The sequence below is a fragment of the Limulus polyphemus genome, unplaced genomic scaffold (genome assembly GCF_000517525.1).
Source record: "Limulus polyphemus unplaced genomic scaffold, Limulus_polyphemus-2.1.2 Scaffold2058, whole genome shotgun sequence".
Lineage (NCBI taxonomy): Eukaryota > Metazoa > Arthropoda > Merostomata > Xiphosura > Limulidae > Limulus > Limulus polyphemus.
In genome coordinates this window covers 48,629-69,526 of record NW_013667668.1, presented here as the reverse complement: position 1 = coordinate 69,526, position 20,898 = coordinate 48,629, and the positions used below count along the sequence as shown (strand labels likewise).

The window sequence follows — 20,898 nt, the reverse complement described above, 5'->3', positions numbered from 1 at the left end:
TTTACACATCCAAACCAAAGATTTCCAGAATTGTGTAGGATATATATATAATGACACTGGCTTGTTTTGTGTCATTATGCCTTACAGGAGAGAGTTCACAGTATTGTTTCTAAATTCTAACCTCTTACTTTTCAACATAATAAGAGTAATTTCTCAAATAAAAACTTAAACATTGAGTGTACTTTACAAAGTTCCAGATAACCTGATATCAATTTTATTTTAAATATTTTGTATGAATTTCAGACAGTTTGTAGTATCATGTACAGAGTTCTTTATTACTTGACATTGGAAGAACTGTTTCTTGATTTTATATAGATAAACTCACCATTCCACTTCTGGTTTTGGTGGGCCAGCTTTGTGTATATACTAATATTGTTACTGAGCTAATACTGGTTTTGGTGGGCCAGCTTTGCGTATATACTAGTATTGTTACTGAGCTAATTCAGTACAACATCTTAATACAACTACTAAAATTTGTATTTTATTTTTTGTAAAGTAAAAGAGTTGTTACAACCCAAAATTATTCTTAAATGTTTTTGTAAAATGAGACAAACAAGATTTGGAAATTAATATTTTGGCGGGTTCAGAAAATATCAACATGTACACAACTACATAACTTGTTGTATAACCATAATTTGAATTGTTACTGAAATACAATAAAAATATTGGCACATGTCATTGCACATAAATACTCATAGTAATTAAATTATTTAAAAAAGGTAACTACTGATTTGATGTATATTACTGCATTGTAAATATGTGTGTATATATATATATACATTCAAACAAAATATTGATTTTAATTAAGATAAAGTCGGAGTTGGATAAATTTATTTTTCTTTTGTAGTTGGATGTACTACACTGTACATTTTCTGAGAGTATAACTCTCAACCCTATCATGTGGTGGGTCAGCAATAAGTTTGCAGTCTTACAAGACTAAATCTGGTGTTGTTTGATTTCCCCACATTGGACACAGCGCTATGTGGCTTTGCTCTAAAACTCCACCCAGGATAAATTTTTTTTGTCTAGTAAAAATATGCTTTCTGCTCTAACTTAAGAAACATTTCATTTGTGAATGTGTTCTTGAAATGTATCTATATTTTACACATACATATTTATACAATTTTACTGAGTAAGTTGGTTACACTACACTGTTTACTCAAGCTTTCACGAGAACAAGAGGAGGGGAGGCCTGTATGGCAGCTGGGTCATCTAACCAAAGTGCTACAGCAAGAAGAGGAACAGAAACCAAACCCAGTGTTACAGAGAGTGAAAGTTATCATGGTCAGTTTGTAAACACTATTTACTGTTGTGTATGTGTTACAGAGAGTAAAAGTTATCACAGGCAGATTATACAAACTTTGTTGTTGGTAGGTGTTACAAAGAGTAAAAGTTATCAGATTATAAAAATTTTGTTTTATTGTTCAGTAATTACAAGATATATGATCAGTTTATTTCAGAGATTATTGATCATTTTGTCAGTTTTAAGTAAATTAAAACTGTAGTAGTTGAAACAGCAATAGTCTTAAATAATGCTTGTGGTATTTATTTTATATTTTCCTTTAATAAAGTTTTGTGTAGTTGAAACTATTGACTGTTTTTTTTTTTCTGATAGCTTTATAAAAAGGAAGATCTTGCTCACTTTAAATATTGTAATTCCATCTATTGATATAAAAAAAAATGTTTTTGAATCGTCATCTTTGGAAATATATGTAACACCTTTGCTACATGCCTAACCAAAGTTTTAAAGATAGTGACTAGTAAAGCAGCATGATGTTAAAGGATGAAATTCTGTTAGTTAGCTAAACTTTTATTTTCTTCAGTCAGCTGGACTAGTACTTGTCCATGTTCAAAGCCGTTGGCCAGTTGTGGAAAATGATTCAGTGTTTGATCACCATGAGGGTAGAGCTGTCGGACCAGAAAGAATATACTCTTCTGACAATAACTCTGATTTTGACCCATTTCTACAAAGGTATTGTTTTATATTTTATTATGTGTATATATATATATATATATATATATATATATATATTAAATTTTTCATTTTATTAAGCTACTTAAATGTTGTATATTTTTATTGTAGTTTACTTCTCCTTGCTTACTAAAATATCTTCGACAACAATCTTAGTAGAAACAATTTCTAGTGGATTTGTTTTGTGTTTTCAGATGGTTTGCTGTTAGCCCTGAGCAGCTGGTTATGTTAGTGCTGGCTTGTGCTTTGATAATTAAATATATCTTTTTTGAAAATCGAGAAGAATTACAAGAGCAACTGGCAGCAGCGGCAGCATCATCAAGATTTAATGAAAGTTTCAACAACACCAGCCACTGTGTTACAGATTGCAGTATAACCAAAGAAGGTAAACCTGTCAGAATCTGACAATGTATTAACTTCAGAACGTAAAATAATATTTTGCTCTGAAATTACTTCATACATAACTTCTATCAGCAAAATTTGAAATTATTTGATTCAGGATTTCAGTCATTACAAATTAAATATTTTTTTTTAACATTACTAAAGACATATGTATGACATGTAATCAGTAACATCATGTCTTCTGTTGTTATTTTTTTCTCCAAAAGTGTCCCAATGATTGACAAGCATAAAAATACTGCTAAATCTATGGAAAGACTGATTTTTACAATGACAAATGAATAAAATTTATTTTTTTTTTTATTCAAGTGTTCAACTGTTCAGAGTAGCAGAAGTTCTATACTCTGTAACAGTAACCATCATAATATTTAGTTGTATTCTTTCACTAAAGTCACAAAGGTAAAACTAACTTAACTTTTAAAGTGGAAGAGAGAGGGGGTGTAGTATAATTCTTAGGATGTCAGCATTAAGAGTTGCCATTTGATTGCATTGTTTCTGTGTGAGTTAAATAGTTTTAATTTTAACATTTTTGAACAAAAAAGCAGTGCAAGGGTTATTAATTATATCATTTTTATTTAAGTAAGTTCTTTGTATAAAGAAAAACCTCAAAACTGTGCTTCACATCTGCTGAATATGTACACTGAGACTGATTTCAAACTTTTTGATATATTACAGGCACAGTTATCATGCTAATATCAACTCGCATTTGTCAGATTCTGTGCCCACTTATGTGTGTCTCATAGTTATATAACTACATCAAAAACTGTAATGGTTTTTAACCTTTGGATGCTATAATCAGATTTATTCAACTTGAAATTTATAGCCATTTGGTGTGACAAGCGGATTTACCTCAGTGTTGCAAAAACTGTCCTTATGGAGTGAGAATCAGGATACTTGCACGTCTTTGAATTTCCCACTTTATTGCTGTGCATGTGTACATCATTGAGCAAAACTGCAACTAGTGGATTTTGATATTGAAAAACTATTAAAATAGGTCAAATTCTAAATTTCATTTTATAGCGAATAATTGACACTTTTCGAGAACCCACCCAAAGTTTAATCACATACTCAAAGGGTTAATGAATAAATCACACTATATATTAGTGGAGCTGCAGAGAACATGAGTTGGAAAACTTCACATAATGATACTAAACTCGAAAGAAGTATTAACAAGTAAATGTTTTGTTAACAGCATTTTAATTTCTTAATATTAAATGTTTGTTATTGTTTTTGGAATAACTGTATCCTGGACTATGTCCTGAAAGTAAGCTTTTGAAACATCTAGTTCTATAGGGATTATATTAATGATGACAAAATTAAACATGGTGCTTAATTAATTAATTAAATGTTATATGCACAAAATCTGTTTTTTTGGTGTGTTTTTTTCTTTTTATTATTATTATTAATTAAGTCCTAGAGTCACAGGAGTGTCTGGTTTTTGGGGTATTTCTACATGTACAGAAGAAATGCTTTATTGTTGATAATTTACTTCTTTTTTTCAGTATATATAAAACAGATATCTTTTTTCATTTAAAATGTTCTGTCATCATATCATATAGTACTAAAGTATCTCTGCCACAGATCCTAAACAATGGTATTTTTTTGATAAAATACATATATTTGATCAAATAATACTTTAATAATTGTGTTCTTTGCTCTTCTCTCTTGTCAGGTTTCCAGTCAAACAGTTCGCATCCTTCTGTTGGTCCTGTCCCATCACTGGCTACTTTGACGAAGAGAATATCTTTTGTAGTAGGAGAAGACGAAAATTGGGAGGTGGAAAAAAAAGAATATATGGAGAAGGAGATACAAACAGAAGAATCATTCTTTTTGGAAGAAAGTAACATATCTTCTCTTCGAAATCGAGAACCACGTACGTTAGAAGAATGCACTCAGCTTCTAAACTCAGAGGTAACAGTTACAATATCTTGATGTTATAATATTTAATATTTCCACAAGTGATGAATAGAAAGGAGAATGAAGGTGAGGTATGTAAAAAAACTTAGCTGAATCTTCATCAAAGCTAATGAAGACCTAGAAGTTAGGGCCTGTAAAAAATACTTTATCTTTTGTTGTATATCTGTAAGTTAACTTTTACTATGTATTTAAAACATTTAACTCTGAAGCTCAGATGTAAACTAATGTAGTCCAGAAGAATTTCAAAGCAACATGTAGACAAAATATTAGTAATTTTTCTGTTAGGAACCAAAGATAATAAAATGAAAGTCTTTGGTTCTTTTTAGAAGCACCAAATGTTAATCATACAAGTGCAGCTCTTGAATAGTTGTTGGAAATGTTGGCCTAAGGTATTTCTGATTTCAACAAATATTCATATGCAATATAACTGCTTGTAACATGAGTTTTTTGTTTAAATCATAGCAGTGATAGTAACATATTCCAAATAAAATGAAATGTTTTTCAGATTTGAATGTAAAGCAGTGTTTATCAATGTTTTGCACATCAAGCCCACTTAATTGTTTGGCACAATTGTCAAAGCAGTTAATAATCATTATTTTAAGGCTGTCACAGTTGTCCCAGCCCCCAGCAGTGCATAACTGTGTTTTTCACAGCCTACCAGTTGAGAATGACTGATTTAAGGCATATAAAAAATCAAAATGTGAAAAGTTGTCTGTTGTCATTTCAAGAACATTTCACTATATCTTGACCCATAGTTCAAGGCTCACTTGTATCATTTTTCTATTGTATCATACATCAACAATGATGAAATAAAACAACTTCTAGCCATAATGTTAACCCTTATTTCAAGGCTCCCTTGTATGGTTGTTTATTGTATCTTACATCAACCATGATAAAGAAACAGAAACAACTTCTGACCATAATGTTAACCCTCAGTTCAAGGCTCACTTGTATATCTTTTCTGTTGTATCATACATCAACAATGATGAAATAAAACAACTTCTGACTATAATGTTAACCCTTATTTCAAGGTGCTAACTTGTATGGTATTTTTATTGTATCTTACATCAACCATGATAAAAAAAAAAAAAACTTTTAACCACAATGTTAACCCTTATTTCGAGGTGCTAACTTGTATGGTTTGTTATCCTATCTTACATCAACCATGATAAAAAAAAGAAAAGAAACTTCTGACCATAATGTTAACCCTTATTTTAAGGTGCTCATTTGTATGTTTTTTTATTGTATCTTATATCAACCTTGATAACATTAACTTCTGCCTAAATTAGATGAGAAGCAGAACGAAAGATAATAAAAATAGTTTAAAACATTTTATAAGATTTACAGAATAACATAAGCACAAAACTATGGATATATACAATTACTACTGAAGTTGACAGTGAGCAAGGTTAGGTGCAGGACTGATGAAAAGTTGTGTCATTCTATTCTTTGGGAGAATTATTTAGTAAAAGTATTTGTTGTTCACTCAGTGTGCTTAAGTAAGGTAAATCTTAGTATAATGTCTTTAAGTTACTTAATCTAACGATACAATTTGGGAAATCACTCCAAAACCCCTGGTGGTGGAGCTTTAAAGGACCATATTGAATCGTGTGTGCATGTGTTTATGTTTGCTTGATTTTATAATTTGATGGCTTTACATTAAACATATTTAACTAGGAGACTGAAAATAAAATAACCATGGTAAACTATGTGAACCAAATTCTGATGTACTACTTGAAGTAAAAGGGACTTTTAGGGATAATGTTTCACCTTTAGGCTTTCTTTAAGGTTTTAAATGTTGATACACAAGCATGCTTACTAATCAGTAAATGTCTTTAAGATTATATAGGTTTATTTTTGTGATATCATCATAGAATATCGTTCTTTAATAGAAACATGTTCATTTATGCACTTAAGTTTAGCCAAAATCCTGTATACTCTTGTAGACAGAATAATTGATTGAAGAGATGTGAAGAATGGAGAAAGCTATAAAAATAGCCAACAAGATCTCATCTTTGACATTAAGAAGCAGTATTGTAAATTATTTCAACTTGCATCATTGTAAGTAATGAGTTTCACATGTTAGTAATAACTTTATTATTTCTTTTTTTATTTCAATCCAGGAAGGAGTAGTCCAGCTAACTGATGAAGAAGTTCTTATGTTAGTGGAAAACAAAGTGATAGCCACATACAAGTTAGAAAGTGTCTTAAACAACCCAGAACGGGGTGTTCACATACGACGACAACTTATTGCCAAATCATCAAATTATTATGAGGCTCTTGAAGGATTACCATACACCAACTATGACTACTCTCTGGTAAGACAGGTTACCATACACCAATTGTGACTACTCTTTGGTAAGATAGGTTACCATACACCAACTGTGACTACTCTTTGGTAAGACAGGTTACCATACACCAACTGTGACTACTCTCTGGTAAGACAGGTTACCATACACCAACTGTGACTACTCTCTGGTAAGACAGGTTACCATACACCAACTGTGACTACTCTCTGGTAAAGCAGGCTACCATACACCAACTGTGACTACTCTCTGGTAAGACAGGCTACTCGTAAGTCAGGTGAACTATGGTAATTTTTAGATAAGTTAGTTATGTGCAGTCTACTTCTGCTATAGTTACTTGTTCTACATCTCTAGGTAAATTATTGTACTTAGGCAGTTTTGCAGAAATATGGTTGATGTTTCATGCTAATTAAATAATTTGAATGAGTGATATATATACGTATACTTATTTCCCTGTATACATAAGTTTCTTACTGGTAGATTTAATCCTGTTATAAGAATATAAATCATAAAATAGATTCAAGAATATACCTCAGTGAAGTTTGATTCCAATATATTAACTGTTAGTTCTTTGAATTGAATATGATGATCATGCGATAACTGCAATTTCCTAATCTGAAATTCTCTTTTTTGGGAGGCAGGTTATGGGTGCATGCTGTGAAAATGTGATTGGCTATGTTCCCGTACCAGTTGGTGTAGCAGGACCGTTACTTCTCGACAACAAAACCTACTATGTTCCCATGGCTACAACAGAGGGTTGCTTGGTAGCAAGTACAAACAGAGGATGCAGAGCTCTTAGTGTAATTTGTATTTTATTCTTATTACTAAGTTGCATGCTCTAAAATGTAAATTAACCTAATAAAAAGTAGTTTTTTTAGACTAAGATTTCAACACATAATATGAGCATAGGAACTTAATTGTTGAAAATTTTGTTTTTAGGAGATATAAATATTTTACAAATATTATTTTTACAGGAATTAACATAACATATATTCTATAATAGAAACAAGTGATCCAGATCTTTTGACAAATGCGATTAAAATTTAATTACCTGAGCCCTAGAATGATTTTGAAATGTGTAGAGAACCAACATATTGAACTCAGGTTTTTAGATTAGTTTTTTCTCAAGATAATTTTTAAACACGTTTCTGATGTAAGTGGTGGAGAAACCTTATTCCATTACGGGTGAGAAAAAGAAATATATTTAGGATGTCAGAAATTTAAAATAAAATTTTTATTGTAAGTTATTTATAAATTTTGCTTTAAAGCATAATTAGAACTGTTCAGAAAAATGCACTTTAAATGAGTAAAATTGTAAAAAAAATTTTTTTTATATATATCCATTCCATATCATTTCAAAAATTTTTCCCTGAATGTCTTAACCTTTTTGGTGGATAAATAAAATAGATCCCCTTTCCATTGTTTTAAAAAGGTGCATGTATTTTCTTTACAAAAATTGTTTTTACATTTCATATTTTGATGTTTACAAACCTGTGAGCATGTTCAATTTTATAGGATGGTCTTTTATACATGAAAATAATTCAAACTGTTAAAAGTATTAAATGATAAAATATTTCTAAAACTTTTTTTTTCCAATAGAGAAACTCTGTTTGTAATTTCTGATAGTGTTTTTTTCCAATAGAGAAACTCTGTTTGTAATTTCTGATAGTGTTTTTTCCAATAGAGAAACTCTGTTTGTAATTTCTGATAGTGTTTTTTTCCAATACCCTGATAGTGTTTTATTCTGAAACCTTTGAGAGAGGAGAAATAATCAGCTTTTATAATAAATTTTTTATAGAGATTCTGTAAGTTGGAGAAATTAACAAGACTTAAACAACTCTTGATCATTGAAGTTATTGAAGTAATAAATAGTATGCTAAACATATTCACCCATATGAAAGTTTCTGTTTGTCTATTTAACTTGATTCAGGCCTTATTTTAACTTCAGTTGGCAGGTGGAGTGCATAGCAGTATTGTAGCTAGTGGAATGACCCGTGGACCTGTCATTCGTTTGCCATCTGCACAACAGGCAGGGTGAGTGTTGGATTGTCATACTGTATATTATCTTACTTTTCTCTCTATCATTTCAACCCATCATAAGGGAACTTTATCCAAAAAGCTGTTAATATCAACCTCAAGATTAGGGTTTCTTTTATTATAAATGAACAAGTTGTTGAAGCTTTTTTTCAAGAGCATGTATGAAACTTCATTCTCATCTTATAACAACTCGTGAGGGTTTGCACATGTGAAAAATGAATATAAGATGTCCTGTGAGAAAACAGTAATTTGATACTGTTTTTCTCAGCTTTCAGTGAATAAAGCCTACATATTAAGGAGGCTCTTGCAATAAAGATGTAATGTTTTGAAAAAAGCCAAAAATTACTTTCTAAGTGTCATTTATTAGACTGATGCTAATAAAAGGAGCTGTAGGTATATATACTTAATTCTTATCTAGGGTGGATTTAACATATTAAGGAGGCTCTTGCAATAAAGATGTAATGTTTGTAAAAAAGCCAAAAATTACTTTCTAAGTGTAATTTATTGGACTTACGCTAATCAAAGGAGCTGTAGGTATATATACTTAATTCTTATCTAGGGTGGATTTAACAGAAATTTATTGTATATATTAATACATATTGGTATTTTACCACACTTAGTAATCATAAGTGTACAGTTTTATATACTTGCACAAATGCTAATCAAAGGAGCTGTAGATATATATACTTAATTCTTATCTAGGGTGGATTTAACAGAAATTTATTGTATATATTAATACATATTGGTCTTTTAGCACACTTATTAATCATAAGTGTACAGTTTTATATACTTGCACAAATCAATATTAATATTTTGAAATCATCAGCCAGATAAAAGATACTTAGTCATGTGACAGTTTAAATCTTAGGTTTTCACTATTACATACAGAAAGGTCAGTGTTAACAACCTCAACAAATTTGATATTTTAAGAATTACTTACTTACTAATAACTAACAATGGTAATGTATTATGCAATTAGCTAGTTTTTGTTTAGATGTGTAGAATGTTTAAGTGAAATCAGAGCAGATACATTTTAATATTTCATTGTTTAAAATACATTTTAATATATGAAAATTAGGAATTAGCTTTAATTGTTGCTGTATTTTTTCTCATCAGTGAAATTATGAGATGGTTAGACAAGGAAGAAAATTATCATGTACTAAAATCTGCTTTTGACTCCACTAGCCGGTAAGTTGGTGATGATTTTGATTCACCTAGTCCACTATTATAGTAAAATAAGAATTCAACTATAGTTGGTAATACAACTTAAAATTACAACATGACTTCCAAGTATTCTTGTAATTAGTTTAGAGTGTGGCATTCTAAAATTTTGTGCCATAGAAAATTACTTAGGTAGCAGTGTATCATCTGTCAATTTTAGAGTTAGCTGCTTCAAGTTTTTAAAATCAATTTTTTCATACTTTTAAGCAAATAGAAATTTCTTGAAGAAGAAATTGTTAGTCATTTATTTTAATTTTGAGATACTGTCATGTTTTTTCAAAAAAAAAAGCTTCATTTTATTTAAAATGGAAGTAAAAACCTCTACTGAAGTTTTAATTTTTGGTCTAGTATTAAGTTAACAGTATTTTATAAGTTTTAAAACTCTTAACCTATTTTAAGAATGAAAGTAAAAACCTCTACTGCACTAGCATGAAGGAATTATTTTTAAAATACAGTAGCAAATGTGTGTAATTTAAAAAACGTAAAATCTCTGAAAAAGGGTTTTAAGCAAAATATAAAATTAAGCAACTTTAACCTAAACAAGAGGGGATACATTAAATGAATACAGAAAAGCATGACCATTTTTATCTGTCGTTTTTTTCATTCTTCTTCTTGGCCATCTTTTGAAGTTTTAATTTCTGGTCTTGTATTAAGTTACCAGTATATTATAAGTTTTAAAACTCTTACTTAACCTATTTTAAGAGCGTTTGTATTTGTTATTTTTCTGCCCTACCTTTCTTTCATACAGTACACCAAGATTTTGGATAACTCTGCTTGCTTTATCTTACAAAAGTTGTAGTCATTCTAATGAATTAAACTCCAAATTAATTCCACTATTTTTAAAATATTGAAATACTTACAAATGCTCTGCATGGAATTTTAGAAATATTTATTTTGTTTTGCATGTTATTTGTTGAGAAAAACACTTGAATTATTTGCATATCTGTTGCATCTTAACTGCGTTATGATTTGAAGTCACAGTTTCAGCATTGAATCCTCAAGTAAACAGTTTTTGAAATACAAAATTAGTTGTAAGTCTATTTAATGTATCTTGTTTAATCCTATAGTTACCAATTAATAAACTCCTGAGATTAACTTCATTTTCAGATTTGCTAGGCTACAGAAGATTAGCACAAGGATTGCTGGTCGGTATCTGTTTATCAGATTTAAAGCAGCCACCGGTGATGCCATGGGGATGAACATGGTCTCTAAAGTGAGTACAAAACAATTCAGTACTTTTTGTGTGATTTAACACGTAAAATATAGCTACTACCAGAGAAAGTCAAATCTAAAGTAATTAGTAATAATGAAAATTGTATTTAATTTGATTATTTTCCCAGTTACTGGTTAAGACAACCCTTTTTAATAATTTTGCAAGAAAAGGGTTATCATAACCAGTAAATGTGAAGATAATTTTGATTTTTACTAAATATTTTAGAGTTGACTTCATTTTCTTACTTAACTTTTCTCAGACAGTAATGGGTATTATATTTATTCTTTATTATTATTATTTGATATTTCCTGTAAAGATGATGTACTGTGTGTGTTAGCATCCATCACCTAGAGTTGGGTGGCTCCATTACAATAATGTTAACTGGAAATTGTCCAATAGTGTATAAGAGCTTTTTTTTTTGTTGTTGTTTTTTGTTTTTTTTAGAATCTGCTTGAGAAGGGAAATAAAAAATCTTCTGAAATAGGAAAAATTTCCACTTTTTTTATGTAGGCTTTTGGCTTTGGATTCAACACGTGTACTTAACTCTCTCAACACGGGCTTGGTCAATTTGACTGACCATGTGACCTTATTGTACTCAATTAAAGTCTATAGATTTAATACTTTTAACTTTCAATACAGTGTGTATATCTTCACAAAATTTGGCAGTCTTTCGGTTCACATTACAAGTCTTTCACATACTGATGATATATTGTTAATGATGGGGATAGTTGGGCTCCATTGGTTGTAGCTGATGATATATTGTTAATGATGAGGATAGTTGGGCTCCATTGGTTGTAGCTGATGATATATTGTTAATGATGAGGATAGTTGGGCTCCATTGGTTGTAGCTGATGATATATTGTTAATGATGAGGATAGTTGGCCTTATTGGTTGTAGCTGATTGATATATTGTTAATGATGAGGATACTTGGGCTCCATTGGTTGTAGCTGATGATATATTGTTAAACTATATGTTGTTCATACACAATTGAAGAAAATTTTAACTAAATCATTGTGCTTTTACTTTTTTTGTAGTAATTTATCTTTTCATCAGTAAACAATTGTTAACTGGTAAATTGGAAACAATTTGGATAGATACACATAGTTTAAAGAACTGGTTTAATTATTAAAAATTAATAAAAATATATGTCATATACAAAATCTGAGTGTTCTGAACAATTTAAACGTAAGAATGAAAGAAAAAAAGCAAGCTGTAGTGAAAATGAATTGTCCACCATCAGGAGAAACCATTCTTTCACAGAAAGCTAAAACTGTTAGTTTTTATTACTCCTGAAAAATCCAGAACTATAGGTTGTACTATTTTAACTGTTTCCATCCACCAGCAAGTTCTTATTTTTTGTCTCTAACTATGGAAGGTTTGTAAATGTTTTGTCCCTTTGATCAGACTGAGGAAAGTCAGTCTTTCTTTGTATATTCTACAGGGTACTGAAGTTTCCCTACATAAACTTCAGAAGATTTTTCCGGGTATTGAAGTTATTAGTCTTAGTGGTAACTACTGTACTGACAAGAAGCCTTCGGCTGTTAATTGGTAAGACTTGTACTGAAGGAGTGAAAAAGAACTAAAAGAAAGTTATATCTGTAGTTGTAAAATAAATATGCTTGCATTATGTGAGTGAGCAAACTGTACAAAAGGACAATTTTTTTAGCAATCATATTGTGGGAAAGAATAAAATTCATGGAATATTTTGTGAGTCATGCTTTTGGAATGTACATTCTAAGAACTGTGTTAGATGAAACTATTAGAAAAATACTGTAAATTTATAAAATCTTTATATTTCTTCATTAAAATAAATCTTACTTTGTGTAACATGTTGAAACAAATAGATCAAAATACTCTTATAATATTAAAACCGTTTTATAATGTGATTTGGATAAATGAAAACAGCTCACAATGTTTGTTTACTTAGAGAATTATCAAATGCATTGTGGATTTTTTAAATATGAAGATTAAAGTCCTTAATTCCTTTCTTCTTACGACTTAAAGATTTTTATTCCAGTTTTAATATTTTCTATTCTGCTATATGTTTACATAATTGGGATTTGTATTCTGGGTTTGAATAATTTATTTACAATAACATCTATAGGATTGAAGGAAGAGGAAAATCGGTTGTGTGTGAAGCTGAGATTCCAGCTAAGGTTGTGAAGAACGTGAGTAAAAGATTTTTTTGATTAGAAGTTAGATGTATTATAACTCCTATTGTTTATTTCATCTTTACCTATTTGAAACCATCGATAATTAAATGCTAATTTCATGCACAGTTTCTGCTTGAACTCAGTAGTGTTATTATCACACTGCTTATCTCAGTGTTATATGTGATTGTGCAGATAAAGGTGTCTAGTTGCTGTGAGTGATGATCCACTATTAACCTTTAGCACCTTTTCCAAGTTAAGCAGGACTGATTAACCTTTAGCACCTTTTCCAAGTTAAGTAGGGCTGATTAACCTTAAGCACCTTTTCCAAGTTAAGTAGGACTGATTAACCTTTAGCACCTTTTCCAAGTAAAGTAGGACTAATTAAACTTAAGCACCATTTCCAAGTTAAGTAGAATTAATCTAACATATGAACTGCACCATAATCTTTTTTTTTTTTCGATTGAAGTGTAAATACATGATACACTTTATTTTAATGTAACATTTTTCAGATAAATACTCTCCTTCTTTACTGGGATTATTATTATTATGATTAATCAGTAACCAATAGCAAGTCTTCACATTGAATATTTATGTTCAACAACCAGTAGCAAATGCCTATCATCACAGTATCCATGGCACCCAAAATTCATATTAAAAACAAAAAAAAATTAATAGAAGTATCAAGTACCACAAAAATGTATCATTCATGCTCATCAGCCTATGTTCATCAGTCAGGTAAAGGTTTTTACCACCATCATCATTTACTGTTTACACTGAACACCCAGTACAAGGAGTTTACTGTTTACACTGAACACCCAGTACAAGGAGTTTACTGTTTACACTGAACACCCAGTACAAGGAGTTTACTGTTTACACTGAACACACATTACAAGGAGTTAACTGTTTACACTGAACACCCAGTACAAGGAGTTTACTGTTTACACTTAACACCCTGTACAAGGTGTTTACCACCACCACCATCATCATTTACTGTTTACACTGAACAGCCAGTATAAGGTGTTTACCACCATTATCATCATTTATTGCCCACACTGAACACCCAGTACAAGGTGTTTACTGCCATCATCATTTAATGTTTACACTGAACACCCAGCACAAGGTGTTTACCGCCATCATCATATACTGTTTACGCTGAACACCCAGTACAAGGTGTTTACCACCATCATCATATGTTGTTTACGCTGAACACCCAGCACAAGGTGTTTACCGTCATCATCATTTATTGCCCACACTGAACACCCAGTACAAGGTGTTTACCGTAATCATTATTTACTGTTTACGCTGAACAGCCAGTAGAAGGTGTTTACCATCTTCATCATATACTGTTTACGCTGAACACCCAGCACAAGGTGTTTACCACCATCATCATATATTGTTTACGCTGAACACCCAGCACAAGGTGTTTACCATCATCATCATATATTGTTTACGCTGAACACCCAGCACAAGGTGTTTACCATCATCAACATTTGCTGTTTACACTGAACAGCCAGTAGAAGGTGTTTACCACCACCATCATATACTTTTCACATCGAACAGTCAGTGAGAGATTTCTAGCCTACATAAACATTCATAGGTGTTTATCTACTGTCACTGTAAATAATTGTTCATATTCAAAAGGTTTTAAGTTTTATTAACAAAAAGTATTCATTTGTAGCAGCCAGTAGAAAGTACCACTAACATTTTCAGTATGCAAATAAAGGTTAATATTGTAAGTTATTATTATCAGTTTATTAATCACTGCAGAAATTAACCCACTTGAAAATTTGGAATAGTTTTTGTATAGTGTTGTTTCATGTATCAAATTATTTGATTCTGTTGATCAAAATTATATTATATTTTCCTCTCAGTTGAATTTATTGAAAACTAGTAATTTCAAATGTTTAATTTTAACGCCAATACTAGTCAAGCACTTGGTTTATGTTTTTTTTTGGTGTGGTAAGACTGTGAGCACCCTCAAGGGAGCACTGCATAGTTTGAATAATAGTAGAATATTTTCCATGACTATCTTTACTAGGTACTCAAGACGTCCGTTCAAACTTTGATCGATGTCAACATTAGTAAGAATCTGATTGGATCTGCTGTAGCAGGAAGTGTTGGTGGTTTTAATGCTCAAGCAGCTAATATTGTTACAGCTATTTTCATAGCTACAGGACAGGTACAGCAACAATATTACTAGCATTGTTTACAGGAAATGGTTATTTTTCAACCTCTTTGAAAATTTCACTGAAAGTTTTTAAAGAGTTAAACTCAAAGATTTTTACAACCAGTAAGACGTTTTTCAGAATAACTTTGTTAGGAAAGATATCAGTGAAATTTGTAAAGGGTTATCTTTTATAGGAATTATTTTTTAACTTTACCTTTTTTTCCAGTATTTTGCACTGGTACTTAATACTGCTTATTCAAGATAATTGCTAGATTAAAAAATATAAAAAAAGCATGGGTACAGCATCTGAAAGTCTAATATTAAGTCATCCCCACTGTTCTTTTTAAATTTTCCATGGGTTACAAACAATGTGATTTTTTGTTGTTGTTTTCCAACATATTTTTGCCTTTTTTAAAAACAATACTTTATCAGTCCATTGACAGTTTTTTGGGGGGCATTTCACTAGTATGTATTAAAATGATTTTTTTATATTTCATTGTAATTTACATACTTTGTAATAAATATAATACATATTTTATGCTTAAGTGGATGACTTATAATGTAGTTTCACATGTTAGGTATCAGTTTGATACTATATGGAATTATTTTCCAAGGAAAACTCACTTAGGCTCTATCTTGATAACATTTAGAGATAACGTTAAAGTAACTTTATCTAAATACAGTTGTAGTTTATCTCAAAAATATAATATGAAGACCTTAAAAGATTTGTTATTGTACTGAAGTAACCTCTTTGGAAATGACTTTTCACCACAAAAACCTAACTCAACCCTAACTTCTTCCAAAGTCATAATAAATATGTTTTTGAACAGAAGGTTTTATTCCTCTAGTTCCTTTGCAATGTTCTTTATGCTTGAATGTCTGAAACTCAAAATATATTAAGGTAATTTTTTATGTTTTCATGATTTTTATAATCCTCAGGATCCTGCTCAAAATGTTGAAAGTTCCAACTGTATGACTTTAATGGAGCCATCTGGTGAGAATGGAGAAAACTTGCACATCAGTTGTACCATGCCCTCCATAGAAATAGGGACTATAGGAGGTGGTACAGTGCTATCTCCTCAGGCTGCGTGTTTAGACGTGAGTATTACCTTGTTTTTAGTGTGTAGAGGAAGGAAATATACCTCTTTTTTTTATGCTTATTTCAAAGTTTTAGGTTAATTAGTAAACTAGGCACAGTTCAGAGAAATAGTTTGGTTATATACAATATCCTTATACAGTGGTTGAATATGTTATATTAAAATGAATTTGTAACTTCACCACATTCAGTCATGCTCTGTCTGACAACTGTGTATCTTGAACATAGCCCTGCATCATAGTTTCCATTGCACAAGGTGTTGTCATGCCCAAAGTGAAGCATTCCTCCATGCAAGCTTATAATAATCCATCTAGTGTACAAAGACAACAGTTTCTCAGTTCCATTTTTAATAGTCCAAATGCACAGAAATCTATATGCACTGTATCCAGTGGCTTGACCAGTATGTCTTTGTATCAAATAGTATGAGTACCTGTTTCATTCTCTAGTTGCTTGATGTATGCAGTGCTTGAAGTGATGTCATTGAAGTAACTCATGTACACATAACTTGTTGCTTTTTTGATTTTGTTGCATGCCTGGAACATGTGGGTAGTTTTTGCCATTGGCCTTCATATTGGTGGATTCTTACCTTTTACAAAACATAGCACTTTCATTGGGGTATGACTTGGATGGTCCTAGTGCTCCAGGTTGATCCATATTCCTTTGTTTTCCAGTGCCATTAAGTAGGGCCGGCATGGCCAAGTGATCAGGGTGCTCGGCTTGCAATCTGAGGGTCGCAGGTTCGAATCCCCATCACACCAAACATGCTCACCCTTTCAGCCATGGGGGCATTATAATGTGACAATCAATCCCACTATTTGTTGGTAAAAGAGTGGCCCAAAAGTTGGCTCTAGTCTTACACTGCTAAATTAAGGACAGATAGCCCTCGTGTAGCTTTGCACGAAATTCAAAACAAACCAAGCCATTAATTACAAGGGATATTCACATCTTCAAAGTTCTAAATCCACAATCTGAACACTTGGTTATGAGCTTAGTGTACGGTTATTTTGCTTTGAAAAGGACTGTTACATACAATTCCCAAAAGCAATAAAAATATCTACAAAATGTCAAACAATGTCAAAAGGTAGTTCTGGTAGATGCTGTTCCATTTTGACTGTATTAGATGTGGTTGTCATGTGACTTGCTGATTTGCATATTCAAAATTGTTTTAATGTAATATATTCAACCCTCTATATATCAGCTTCTTATTTGTAGTTGCTTTTATAGTAGTATATACAGTTTTTTTTCAGTATTTAATAACTTTTCCATTTGGAATTGCATAGCTTACCATATTAAAGAAAGATTGTAAAATAAATTTGAAAGGAACCACATTTTACGACTTTGTAACACAATATCATGTGTAGCAGAAACTAGCCTCAATACATTCATGAGTCCTCTTCATCCTTATGATGTCTTCTGGAAGGAAAACTGATCAACAACTCGTGATGCAGTAACTTCAAATTCTCATAAGGAGCAGGACATGATAAAGCTGTTTAGCTTAAACTGACCTTCATGGTTGATAAAATTAGGCTTTTAATTAAGCAGCTTTCGACCTTGTTCCATGAAGACACAGGAAGCCAAACAATAATAATACAAAACCATTTTTATGTGGCTGCAACACAAAAATTGAGCTCCTAGAGAAAATATTCATGAAAAATAACTTTAGAATCATATACAAATACCATTAACATTAACCTAACTTCAAATAGAACAACACCTGAAGAATAAAAAAAAACACAAGGTATTTATATTATACCATGCCAATCCTGTGAGGAAGGTTATGTAGATGAAACCAGTGTTAATATTAAGAGTTTCTTATCATAAAAAAAGATATTTAATATGGAAACATCAACAACCATTTTTCTTTGTATGAGACATTGTAGCCGTCCAATCTGTTGTTAGAAACTAATAAGAATTTAATTCAAGATAAATAACAACATAAAGCTGCTAAACCTAAAATTAAGAAGGAACGGTAAAATTTGTATACGTGGTTATTTGGACGTTCTAAGTATTCTGGAATAACAGATGTTAGTAGTGTCATCACTTTATGTTTAGCTGGAATATTTTCATAGAACATTTTTCCTCATAATCTATGAGTTTAAGTTTTTCTAAAGAATGGGAAGGGGTTAAAAGCCGTATTTGATCGTAATATACAAAGCAAGAGAGATATTTAGAGTGAACATCCAACAAAGACAAAGTATTTAGCAGTTTTGTAAATTGTGTGTATGTGTACAATGAAATTTAATGTAACTTTGTTTGTTAGAAACTGTAAGACTATTTATTTGCAAGGTAAGAAACTGTTTATCATAAAATAATAGTTGATGTGTTACTTAGTTTTCCTTGAAATTGATCAGATTAATTAAAATTTTCTGCTTTTTTTATATTGTTTGCTGACTTGGAAGTTCATGAATGTCACTAATTTATAAATTTAGTATTTATTTTTCAGTCAAAAAAGATGTATACTTTGTATTGTTCATATTGGAAGGTACTTAAGCAATTTAATGCACCACAGCCAATCACGTTACTTGTTAAATAACAAATATCTTCATATTTTGGTATTTTAATTAATTATTTTCTTAATTTGTACAATATTTTATGACAAAAACAGCTTATTGACATGTATCTAATTGAATCAGGATAGTCTTCCCATGATCTAATATACAATAATTTTGAATACTCAAATCAATAATTACTAACATTTCTACTTATCTTTTCTCTTATTATGGAGTTTTAAATGTTTATGCACGACATATCACACTTATTCTTTAATATTTGACCTCATAAATATTCATGTCAACAGAAAAACGAACCTTGTTCATAATTAAAATCATCTTTACAGCTTCTGGGAGTTCGGGGAGCATCGGCTGTTGATCCAGGTCAGAATGCAGCGACCTTAGCATCGGTAGTTTGTGGTACAGTGTTAGCAGGAGAATTGTCCCTTTTGTCAGCACTAGCTGCTGGCCATTTGGTCCGCTCCCATATGCGACACAATAGGTATGTTTTTCTTTGTTCTTCTTCCTGGCACTGTAGTCTAGAAGAACTTTTCTCATTGATACACAATTGGTATGTTTGGAAACAGAGAAATTTAAACATATTAACATCATTAAATGAATATTCAACCCTAGTGATGCACTATCAGAACTGTAGAAAGCAGGAAAAAGGAGACCTTGTAAATTGTGTTTCTCAGTTGGATTTCAGAATCAAATATTACCATCAGGTAACTAATGGTTGTTAGCACAAATAAAAATTATCTGGAACTTAAAATTGAACCTCATAAAATTAGATGTTGTAAATGAAATCACCAAGATCTTACTCCATGTTAAGGCTAAATATTTTATCAAAGGCTAATCAGTAAATTTTTCTGTTCACACTATGAAAGAATGGTTTAGACATTTGTATTTCTTCACAGGTCCAAACTCAATATAAACTGTACTCCTGCACTGTAGGGGAACTGTTTCCCCAGACATGAACTGAGACTGGAATTCTACCTGGCTGTTAGAAACTGAATTTACTTTATTCTGTATCAGGAAAATGCAGGTGTAATACACAGCTAACTGTGAGGGATCCACTTAGTATGCATGAACATGCTTTCCTCATGAAGCAGCCCCGAAGATTTGACATAAATTAGTAAGGAACAACATTAAACAACTTACTAAGTCAAAAACAGAAAATCTTATAAAATTCTGCCATCAGTAAGTGATTGTGAAACAGTATATACTGTGCATATGATGAGAAGGATGTCTTCTTTAATATGGTTCAATGTACAGTATATCACTGAATTAAAATCTGAATGGATAGCCTCAAGATGTAGTTGTTTTAAAAAAATGTTTTTTAGAGGTTTTTTGTATTATTTAGTATTTACACTACTTCAACATAATTAAGCCAACTAGTGAGAGCAAAATTCAGTCTGTACGATGCAACATAATGTATGTCTAACTAATGGGAACAGAATTCAGATTGTGCCCAGCAAACAGAACTTAAGATATATATATATATCTAACATAAGTCTATCTATTAGGAAATACATACATATTTGCCAATCATCAATATATAGTTTATATCAATCCTAATTGGAACTAAACTTGAACAACAAATCAGATTTACCATTAAACACACTGTAAGTGTAACTTTATATCTTGTGTAAATATTTGAAACAACAACAGAATCCAACTGCCCCTGAGATGTTAAATGTAACTTTTGCATGCACAACTTCTTTATAGTAAATTATTTGAGTGAAAATGTGATTAGTCACATCTCCTGGGATGTAATTTTCATTTAGAAATTTTAATGTGCTTACATAAGAGAAGCATATATTACAGACTTTTATATTTATGTAAGGTTTTTTTTTTAACTTTGAATAAAAAAGAAAACAATTGAAAAGTCTAGTGTGAATGTGGTATATATATATATATATATATT

General features: G+C 31.0%; 1 protein-coding gene across 3 annotated transcripts in view; it reads left to right on the top strand.

The window, feature by feature from the left end:
• LOC106465812 (3-hydroxy-3-methylglutaryl-coenzyme A reductase-like) overlaps window positions 1-20,860 on the top strand; it is a 59,433-nt gene extending 38,573 nt beyond the window's left edge. For all 3 annotated transcript variants that reach the window (XM_013926048.2, XM_022393755.1, XM_022393753.1), the window contains 15 exons: window positions 1,165-1,284; window positions 1,824-1,972; window positions 2,167-2,357; window positions 4,044-4,282; window positions 6,412-6,606; window positions 7,236-7,394; window positions 8,543-8,628; window positions 9,748-9,819; window positions 10,960-11,065; window positions 12,508-12,614; window positions 13,171-13,234; window positions 15,258-15,398; window positions 16,326-16,484; window positions 19,319-19,473; window positions 19,889-20,860. In XM_013926048.2, coding sequence (XP_013781502.1) covers window positions 1,165-1,284; window positions 1,824-1,972; window positions 2,167-2,357; window positions 4,044-4,282; window positions 6,412-6,606; window positions 7,236-7,394; window positions 8,543-8,628; window positions 9,748-9,819; window positions 10,960-11,065; window positions 12,508-12,614; window positions 13,171-13,234; window positions 15,258-15,398; window positions 16,326-16,484; window positions 19,319-19,473; window positions 19,889-19,925 — 1,980 coding nt within the window. In that variant the 3' untranslated portion in view covers window positions 19,926-20,860. The remainder of the gene's footprint in view (window positions 1-1,164; window positions 1,285-1,823; window positions 1,973-2,166; window positions 2,358-4,043; window positions 4,283-6,411; window positions 6,607-7,235; window positions 7,395-8,542; window positions 8,629-9,747; window positions 9,820-10,959; window positions 11,066-12,507; window positions 12,615-13,170; window positions 13,235-15,257; window positions 15,399-16,325; window positions 16,485-19,318; window positions 19,474-19,888) is intronic.
• Window positions 20,861-20,898: the final 38 nt, after the last annotated feature.